The sequence below is a fragment of the Falco peregrinus genome, chromosome 4 (genome assembly GCF_023634155.1).
Source record: "Falco peregrinus isolate bFalPer1 chromosome 4, bFalPer1.pri, whole genome shotgun sequence".
NCBI classification, from domain to species: domain Eukaryota; kingdom Metazoa; phylum Chordata; class Aves; order Falconiformes; family Falconidae; genus Falco; species Falco peregrinus.
This window is the reverse complement of record NC_073724.1, coordinates 64,504,714-64,515,141: the sequence shown is the minus strand read 5'-3', so window position 1 is coordinate 64,515,141 and position 10,428 is coordinate 64,504,714. Positions and strand designations below refer to the sequence as shown.

The following is a 10,428-nucleotide window of genomic DNA, read 5'->3' as shown; positions in this document are numbered from 1 at the left end:
TTTGCAACCTGTTTCACCTTTACCACATTTAACAAAACTGACTTAAAAAACACTCTAACCTTTTGGTGAAACTGTTCTTGACATTTTGACCAGTCATTTTCGAGTACTGGTAAATTGGGGGGGGGGGGGGGGGGGGGGCGCGGGGGCGGGAATCATCCTGGGCTACTTTTTAAAATTTTATTTTACTAAAAATAAAAAAGAGAAAGAAAAAAGAAAATACTCCTGAAGGATGCTGACACACGACTCTGCCAGGAATTTTTCCCATCAGCGGGTTTCACTCACTTTTCCTCTCTTGAAACGAGAAACGTGTGTCCCTCGCTCAGCTCCTGAAAACTTTTTTTTCCCTCCCTTCATTCCAGTGATCTCCTGGCGTTATTTCTCGCCTGACCTGACTCTCTATTTCAGAATAATCTTCTGGCATACAGTTTTGCCACTATGTCTTCTACTGAAGAGTAGTGCTATTTGAGTCATTGGTATCTGCAAGAGGAGACAACCAGGAAGATGCGCCCCCCCCCCCGGCAGAAATATTAACATTTTAATTGATTTGATACTTTGATTAGCTGTCCTTCAGAGAGATGAAGAATGTGCCTGTAAATGCCTGACTTCTTTCTGTGTTTTATCTAGCCGTCAGTTTCTCCACCTATGTATCTGTCCCTCTCTTTCCCCTGTGCATGGCAAGCCAACAGCAGAGCACCTAATTGCTCCATGATGAGAAAGCAAGGCCCCAATCCTGCCCCCCCCCCCTCCCCACGCCGTTAGCCCGGATGAGTCCCAGAGGCAAACACCCACGGGAGCAAAGCCCGCAGCCGGGGGGGGCAGGGACGGCTCGGCCCGCAGCATCCTCCCTCCGAGTAGCTGCAAACCCAAACGTACGCCCGAAGGAGAACCGGGTTTACTCACGTGTTTCGCCGGGAAAAGCCGGGGTATCTCAGAGCCGCCCCCAAATCTCCCGGCGCTCCTCCTGCCGCGCTGTGAGGCTATGGCTGTGTCTGAGCCTACCTACTGACCCTGCGGGGGTGGGGGTGCTTTGGTCTGTCTCTGCCCCTCGTCTGTCAGTAAGGCACATGCAATACATAGAAATAATATTTTTATTCATTTGCATGATAATTTTCTTTTGCTTTTTATGGGGTTTACAGAGATGAAAAAATTTAAATTAGTATTATTTTATTTAGGAGGTATCATGTGTCATAAAACTGATGGGCAAGTGTGTGGCCCTGCGTGTAGCAAGTACATAAAAATAGTGATATATCCCCCCGAGCCATAGTTTATAAACCCTGCCATGTAGTAATGTATAGTGCAATCTGTTGTTGAAAAAAATGCATAAATTAAAAAGTTCGTTTATAAATCAGCACCAAAATATCTCTAATAAGATTACATTACATAAATTATTCTTTAAAAAGTCCATACCTTACTTTATTATTTTCTATTTATTCAAATGGTCTTTGAAAAACGAATAAAAAGCAAATCGAGTGAACTTTAAAAAATTATTTTCTATTCAAGTTTTCTGTTTGTTTTTTAAGTAACACCTGCTTCTTTAGATCCAACACAACAATATGAAGACAACGTTTAAAGGCTTCCAGAGTGACAGCACCATGCACTGTACTAATAATATAATATCTCTATGAACTATATATATATATATATCAGCACCAACACACCGCACGGAGGACATGCAGGAAGAGTCTGTTTCACATTACATCGTTCATTCAAGTAAGCTGAAAAATAGAATGTGGTTTGTTTTTTTTTTACAAACCACAGCATCATAAACAACAACCTATCACCAAAAATTAATAAGAGAATTCTTTGGTGTGCTCTGTACTCTTCCGGGGGTGGGGGGAGAAAGAAAAAAAAGATGATGTCAGAAAATAAATTAATTCGACTGTACAGAATAATCGCGTTCACATACACGTTATTAACAATGACAAGACGACATCCACCATTCACGGCACACAAAACACATTTCCACAAGCCCTGGGGGAGGGGAGGGGAGGGAGGCTGCCGCTTCTCCTCTCGGGGTCTCTGAGGAGGAATTAGTGCTCTTTAGTTTATTTGCGCCCTGCTACTGATGGACGGACGATGGGCCGGGGTGTCGTGTGTGTGTGTGTGTGTGTGTGTGTGTCCCGGCCCCACAGCCTCTGTGCCGCTGAAAGGGGGGGTGGGCGAGTGGGCACCCCGACCCCAGCCCGCTTCCCCACCCCCGCCCCGTTTCTTTCCCAGCAGCTCTGGTCCCCTCCTCCCAGGTGACTCTGCCCGGCCACCACAGAGGGATGGTGAAAAGCAGGAGTGCACGCAGGCACTGACTGGCCTGGGGAGAGGAAATAAACCTTTTAGATATATAAAATCTCCCCCACGTACCTCCTTGCCCCCCTTCCCCTCTGGCGCTTGCCGGGCCTGGGGGCCTGCTCCCCCTCCCCTCCAGCCACGAACTGGCTGCACACGGGGCTGGAGGGAGCAAGAGGCAAAGTCTTCCTCTGCGAGACGAACTTCAAAAAAAACCCCAACAAAACAACCAGAGTAATAATAATACCAACCCCAAGAAAAGAGAAATTCGCTGTCAGTTTTTGTGTGGGTTTTTGTTTGGTTTTTTGTTTGGTTTGTTTTAGGAAAAAACCAAAAGGTATCACAGTATTGCAGTTGTCAAATAGCAGCGGGTTTCTTTTATTCTCTGGCTATGTTTTAGGAGCCATACGCATACAAACCATGGAGGAGCGGCAAGGGAGTGCTGCATCTTTTGTCTTTCCTTCCCTAAATCGTTTTCTCATGGTTACAGCTAAGGGAGAAAGAAAGAAGGCTGGAGAGAAAATGCTGGGTGCAACCCAACGAGACACCACTCTCTTAGGAGAGACACCAACAATTACAAAGGAGCTGGATGGTCAAAGGGGCGGGAAAATGCATTTATTTCATTTTATTTTAAGGAATGTGTAACCTGTCCTCGACTGGCTGGAGCTTCAGCAGGTGCTGCTTTACAGTCAGGAGGCGGCTGAAAACCTGGGGCTTTACCCAGGCTGAAGAGGAGGCACTGGGGTGGCAGCTAAAGTATTTAAGAGCCACTCCAGGGAATGGCAGGTCTCTGCCAGCTCGCAGCCTTCCCCCAGCTCACTCGCTTGCCAAGAGCAGTACGGCATGGACGGGGTGGGAGCCGGGCATCCCCCTTGGCACTGTCCCTCCCTGCAAAGTGTGCGGCTTGGGTCGCTGAGATGGCCCAGCGTGGCGTTATTAATGCTTTTCCTTACCAAAAGAAAAAAAGAAAAAAAAAAAAAAAAAAAGGTCCGAGTCCCTTTAATTAAATTAGTTACCGTACAAACACCATAGGGTTTCATACACGGAATAAATAGCGCGAGTCAAACCTGACGGCACTTCCAGGCCAGCCCCCCGTGCCAGGTGTCTGCCGCTGCAGCCTGGGCGAGCGCGGCGGGGCCTGGGCCGCCGGCAGCACGGCTCGGCTCGGCTCGGCTCGGCTCGGTTCAGCACGGCACGGCACAGCTCGACACGGCACGTCTCTAGGGAGCGGTTCTGCCCCTCGACGTCCTGTGGGGCTCGTCCCCCTCGGAGGCCGGGGAGGTGTCGCGGCTGGAGGGGGTGCGGGGCCGGCGGGGGGGCCCCCCCGGCCTGGCAGACGTACCACTCACTGAGGTTGGTGACCGGCGGGGAGAGGGCGGCGGCGCGGCCGCGGGGCGGCTCGGCGGCCAGGTCGGCCTCGGGGGGCAGCGGGCCGTCGGGGGGGCCGGCCGCCGCGTAGCCCTGGGAGCCCAGCGGCGGGGAGGGCGGCGGGGACTTGCAGTGGATCTTCATGTGCTTCCGCAGGGAGCTGGGGTGGGTGTAGGACTTGTCGCAGCCGCGGATCTTGCAGTAGTAGGGCTTGTCGGAGGTGTGGACGTGGGAGTGCTTCTTGCGGTCGCTGCTGTTGGCGAACTTCCTCTCGCAACCGTCGAACTCGCACTTGAAGGGCTTCTCCCCTGCCGGGATACAGCAACGGCACCGTTACCGGCGGGCGGGGGCACGGCCCTGCCCGCCGCAGCCCCTCCGCGGTGCGGCCTGCGGGGGCGAGCAGCAGGGCAAAGTCCCCCCTTCTCTTCCTCTCCTCCCCGCTCCCATTCTTCCTCCCCCCTCACGACAGTCGTGACACGCCCGAGGCTTCCGACGTTTCCCCCGTTTCGCAAACAGCGCGATGCGGCTGGCAGCCCCGAGCCCGCAGCCCCGGGCTGGCGGCGGCAGGGCTCTGTTTGCCCTCTGCCGCGCTCCCCTCGCACACGAGAAACCTTCATTACCGCCCTAATGACCAAGCCCAAACAAAACCTCTCAATGCCTGTGCCTGCCAGGGCTGGCGTTTGCCGGCAGCCAGGCTCGCCTGGCACATCTCCTGCGTAATCCTTTCCCAATGGGGCACTATGCTGGGGGAATAATTAGCTTGGGGGAAATAAAAGTTAACACCTGTTTAAGTATCCCGATAGAAAGAGGGAGCACCCAGCAGCCCCGTACTGGGAACCTGCAGGCTGGGGGGACCAGCCCAGGCACTGGCGGTGACAGCAGCGAGCTGCTGTTACTGCAGCGGGTTACTTCGGGCTAATTTGGGACTAAAAATCTCCGGCCGATCTATTTTAAGAGCTTTACACGTTGCTTAACAGTTACGGGGGTTGTGAAAATTAGCCCGGGGCGCGTTTGCCTGGCGTAGCTTTCACACCCACCCACACCACCACCATCACCCTCCCGACTCCTGACATACCATACCCTGGGACATATATGTTCTGGTACATATCGCCGTGCCCCGGACCGACCCTTTCCCGTAGTTCCCGAATAAGGCTGAGCAAATGCCTACTGCTGAGAGACCGGGGCGCGGGGGGTGGTGGTGGAAAAAGAAGTGCCAGATCCCTGTGCTGCACGTACTGGAGCTTCTTACAGCAACTTTTTCTTTCCCTGCCATGCTACACGTGAGCCCGGCGCAGACAGACCTACACTGATATTATCACGACTATTGCGACTCGAGTTAAAAATGCTGTTGGTTTATGCATGGCTGATATATATTTTCAGATCTGTTCTGCTCTGAGCGCTCAGAAATAACAACCCAGCAGCTCTCTCGATGAACATTTTCTAATTTTCACCAGGCGATTTTTACTGCTCCTTCCGTTTGTAAAATCGTATCACGTTTAGCAAAATAATAATGGAAAAGAAAACTATTTTTTATTTTTTCAAACTAGCTATTTCTCGGCCGTTACTATAGAAATATGTGCCTCTGCATCCTGTTTACACGTCAACTTTTCCAATTTCAACCAGCTTACCTACCAGCGAAGTGGTAGCACTAGAAAGAGAAGGTTTATTCTTAAAGTTAAAAAAAAAAAAAGCAAGAAAATTTATCCCGTGGGTTTTAAGGGGAATTTTCACGTGCACGGAAACCCCCGCACGCTCCCACTTCCACCAAGCTAAATCTCAAGTCACTTCGTTTGTTCAATTTTATTTTTTTTTTCCTGGAGAAACAAAGCAAATCTACCGGGGGGTTGGAGGGTGGGGAGGGGTGGGGAGTTGGCCGGGTTATATCTGTATTACTCCAAGGATGCAGGCTCACAGGTCCTGCTGCCGGCAGTGGTCCGCAGAGCCCCAAGCGCAGCACTCCCGAGAGATGCTCCGACCCGCCGGCCCAAAATGTGTCCCCCCCCCCCCCCCCGTAGTGGCTTTAGGGAAGTACCTTTCCTTGTGAGCTCACGCATGGGCACCCTGCCGGGGGCTGTGCACCCCTCGGGGGGGAGTGGAGGAGAGGGGGAACCCCTCTTCCCTAGCCCCTCCAAGGAGTGCACACCCCCGGGTAGCTCCTCCTCGCCAGCCTCCGGATCGCGACGATCCAATTCCACCCAAATCCAGGAGCGGGGAAGGTCCCGGACTGTCCCTGGCACGCTGACGAGGGCGTCACGTCAGAGTTTAACCATTTGTAGGTGGTTTCAACCCAAGGAAGGTGGCGAGTTGCCGGGCGCCGTCCCTTGACTCCTCTCGGCAGCAGCAGTGCCGGCGGCGGCACGGTGGGGCTTTGGGGTCACTTTTTTTGGGGGGGGTGGGAATCCTCGGGGGGAAGTCTGGCGATCCTGAGCACCGTCTCCGGCGAGGGGGCAGTGTTTGGGGGGGGGGGGGGGGGGGGTTGGGGTGGCACTCCCGTTCGGATGCACCAGGGGTGGGGACAGCGATTTGTCCCCAAAATGGGTCTTGGAGCTGCAGGGCGTAGTGTGCAGCTCCCGGGGTGACGCTTTCGAGCAAAAAGGGGGGAAAAAATAATACAACAACCAAGCAAGCAAACGCCTCCTGAATTACCGACATACTCTTCTGCCTGCAGGATTACCAGGAACACACAAAATCCCCTAATGATACGATCACAGTGTTATTATTTTCCCCCTCCCCCCAAAAATGCCCATAATAAACGAATAGTTTGTAAATCTCTCCTGCTCCCAGGCTGAACGTGAGTAAATTAAAGCTGAGGCGGCAAAATTACAGTAATTAATCTGATAGGGATGGGCAGAAGGTTTGGAGTCCCTCATCCACCCGAGGGCTGTGCGTGGGGAAAGAGTCACGTCCCTTTGCCCTCCCGAGCTGTCAGTCGAGGTGGGCTGTTGCCCCCCACCCCCGAGGGCTGCTTTGTTGCAACGTCTCCTTCTAGGTGGAGATAGCCTTCATGCGTGGGGTCACCCGTGGGCACCCTCCCAGGGGATGCAGGTAGCCCTTGGCTGCAAGCTCCTCCAAGTCTCCTTTGCAAAGGGCCACGTCCCACACAGGGCCTGGGGGCAATCCTCGGCCGCAGCTCTGAGCTGCAAACTGTGCCCGATACATAATTAGGTTATTCTGGGGGGCTCCTTTTCCCGCTGAATCCCTCTGCTCGTGTCGTCGTCCCCGCCCCCCATCCCCCTCCCCCCCCCCCGAAGCCTCCCCCGGACTCGCTTTTTCCTCCCCTGGAAGCTGGAATGGAGGAGCTGAGGAGCCCAGAAAGGTCCGCGGTGAAGTTTTGTTTTCCAAATCAAGACAGATGGGGAAGGCTAGATAACAAAAACACGGGCCTCCAGCATTTAACTCATTCCGCGGTGCCATTAACACAACAACAACCACCCCCAAAAATGTGTCAAACACCCCCCACCACCACCCGGCAGGAGAAATCACCCCCCCCGCCCCCGCCTCTGGGCGCAGAGAGCTGGGCATCCTCAGGTCGCCGTAGCTACATATGGGTTCATGCCTGACATATTCTGGAGATAAAAATCTATAATCCTTTCCGCCATGGGCCATTTGGTTTTACATCGGAACAACACGTTGCACGGTCGCCGCTTTTCTCTTCCCGAGCAGCACACAATAAATCAAGAAAGCAATTACGGCAACTGCGCTTCCTTAAGCGTCCTCCGAGGAATAGTATTTGTCTATCACTATAAATCCCGGCTTCGTTCCTTTTCGGCAGAGTTTTTACCCAGCTCGAAATGCGTGTTTCGGGGGTGGCGAGGAAGGAGGAGAAAGGGAAAAGGAAAAAAGAAAAAAAATAGAGGAAAAAAAAAAAGCCTCAAAGGCTCAAACACACCCCGACCCCCTCCGGGAGCCCCGCCTGTCCCTCGGGGCATCCCCCGGGGGTGCGGCTCCCTCCTCCCGCAGCTCTCGCTCCGTTGGGCAGCGGGGGCTGCTTTGAAGTTTCCTCCTCAGACCCCCGGAGAGAGGGATGCGTCCTGCGGCAAGCGCCTTCCCCCCCGCCCTCCGCCCCGGCTCCGCGTCTCCGCCGCAGGCGGAAGCAGCCCGGGCAGTACCGGCAGCCTCGGGAGCGGGGTCAGTACCGGTAGCCAGCGGCGCCAAGGGCAGCCCCGGTAGCACTGGCAGTCCTGGCTGTCCCGATAGCAGCGGCGGCGCCGGCAGCATCGGTAGCCCCGGCAGGGGGGCACACCCGGTAGCATCGGTAGTCCCGGTAGTAGGTGCAACCCCGTAGCGGGGGAAGCCCCAGCAGCGCCGGTCGCAGGGGCAGCCCCGGTAGCGGGGGCAGCCCGGTAGCTCCGGCAGTACCGGCAGCCCGAGCGCCGCCGCCGCCCGCAGCGCAGGGGAACTGCGCCCCCACGAGCCCCCGCGGCCCCATCTCCGCCGGGCCGAGTGTCCCCCGCCAGTCTCCGGCCCCGGCGGTAGAACCGGCAAGAGAAGCAGAACCGCCGTCCTTCGCGGGGGGGGGGGGGGGCGCCGCGCAGTTCTCCCTGGCTGCGGGGTGAGCCCCCCGGGGTGCCCCGGGCAGGGGGCGGCGGCAGCTGGGGGGGGCGGCGGCAGCTGGGGCGGGCGGGCGGGCGGGCGCTCGTTCTCTCCTCGCTCCTCCGCCGGGGCTGCTGCTGATCGCTCCCCCGGCTCTGCGCTATTCGTTACCCGGTGTATTTATCCGGTGGTGCCGGGATGTAGGGAGGGGGTGGGGAGGGAGTTGCCCAAGGTACGGGGTGGGGGACAGGACACGTGTGTGCAGGGCAGAGGGGCCGGGTGCGTGTGCGTGGCTGTGTGTGCGTGGCCCGTGTGCTGCCGAATTACTTATTCATGAAAAAGTCACATGTCCGGCGGTGCGTAGGAGAGGAGGAAAAGAGGGGGAAAGAGGGAGGAAAAAAAAAAAAGAAAGAAAAGAAAAAGAAAGAAGAAAATCCTCACGGCGGCGGGGGAGGGGAGGGAGGGGGGGGGCACCCACCTGTATGAGTCCGTTTGTGGATCTTGAGGTTTTCGGAGCGGGCGAAGACCTTCCCGCAGCCGGGGAAGGGGCAGGGGAAGGGTTTCTCTCCCGTGTGCACTCGGATGTGGTTGATGAGTTTGTATTTCGCTTTGAAGGGCTTGCCTTCCCGGGGACACTCCTCCCAGTAGCACACGTGGCTGCTCTGCTCGGGCCCGCCGACGTGCTCCACGGTGACATGGCTCACCAGCTCCTGCATCGTGCTGAAAGTTTTGGAGCAAGGCTTCCTACCGCCCGGTGGCGGAGGCGGAGGCGGAGGAGGCGGCTCCCGGTCGATCCACTTGCAGATCAGCTCTTGCTTGATGGGCTGCCGCATGTACCGCAGGAAGGCCCCGGCCGCCGCCGCCGCCGCCCCGACGTGGGCATGGTGGTGATGGTGGTGATGGTGGTGGTGTGGATGGGGGTGGTGCGGGTGCCCGTGGCCGGCCGCCGCCGCCGCCAGGTTGAGGTTGACGGAGCCGTAGCCTTGCAGCGCCGAGGAGGAGGCGGCGGCGGCCCCGTAGTGCGCCTCGGCGCGCCCGTAGAGCTCCCCGGCGCCGGCCGCCAGCCCCAGGCGCATCTGCCCGTTGAGCGGCGGGTGGCGGCCGGCGGGCGCGCCCTGCTCGCCGGGCGGCGGCGGCGGGAAGGCGGCGTGCGCCCCGTCGGCCGTGCCGTAGTTGCCGGCGGACGAGATGAAGACGCCGTGGGGCGGCGGGTGCGGGAGGTGGGGGGAGCCGGCGGGCGGGTGCTGCTCGCCCAGCGCCCCGTGTACGGCGGCGGCGGCGGGCAGCTCCCGCCGCAGGAGGAAGTCCCGGCCCGCCGCCCCCCCCGACGGGTAGCCCGGGAGGGCGGCGGCGGGCGGCGCGTAGGCGGCGACGGTGGTGGCGGCGGCGGCGGTGGCGGCGGCGGCGGCGGTGGTGGCGGGCGGGCGCGGCGAAGGCGGCGGCGGCGGCGGTGAGCGCCTCGGGCGTGAGCTTGAGGGCGGCGGGCTGCGCCATGTGCTCGGGTCCGAGCGGCGTGAGGGCGCCGCCGGGGTCGCCGCCCGCGTCCCCCGGGGTGGAGGTGGGCCCCGTGGTGGGGGTGGACGTGGTGGTTCCCCAGCCCCGGGAAGCCTGTCATGTTCTGGTGAGGATGGGGCTGAGCCGCTGCCAAATCCGCTAATCTCAGTGTCGGGTTCCTCTTGCTCAAAGGGGGCTCCATAACGACACAGCCAAGCCCATCTACGCTCGCTGTTGTTATTTTTTTCCCTCTACCCGCCTTCAAAAACATGTATATATTAAGCGGCTCTTTAACTTCTTTTGTCTGCGCTCCTAACTCCGCGCATCCCCGGCCCCGCTCTGGCCGCCCGCGATTGGCAGAGCCCTCACCACACTTCAGCGGCGCGGTGGGAAATACGGCTCGGACACGGCACCGGAGGGATTGGACAGATCCCGATGATTGGCAGCGGCTGGGGCCGCGCGATTGGCTCCCTTTCAGGCCGCCGGCGCAGCGGGGATCCGCCCCCCGCCGCCCCCCCCCCCCCACTTTCCCCCGCACCGCCCCCCGAAGTTGCACTTGCAAAACTTCGCGCGGGGCCCGACGGGGCGCACGGGGCCCCCCCGGGCCGGCAGCGGCCGGCAGCTGCCGCCCCCCCCAGCACTAGACGGGGCGCCCGGCTCGGAGGCGCTACGCCACAGTGTTTACGTTTGCGGGGCCGCGGGATTTCTCTCCTCGCCTCCGAGCAGCCCACGCGCGGCGCCGCTGCCGGGCTG

The 10,428-nt window shown here is 58.2% G+C and overlaps 1 protein-coding gene across 1 annotated transcript; it reads right to left on the bottom strand.

Moving 5' to 3' along the window:
• Window positions 1–3,269: 3,269 nt before the first annotated feature.
• On the bottom strand, window positions 3,270–10,013 carry ZIC5 (Zic family member 5). The gene is given in 5 exon segments (XM_055802368.1): window positions 3,270–3,956; window positions 8,660–9,542; window positions 9,545–9,609; window positions 9,612–9,732; window positions 9,734–10,013. Coding segments are annotated over 5 exon segments (1,950 nt in total). The 5' UTR covers window positions 9,947–10,013; the 3' UTR covers window positions 3,270–3,288.
• Between the last annotated feature and the right edge of the window lie 415 nt (window positions 10,014–10,428).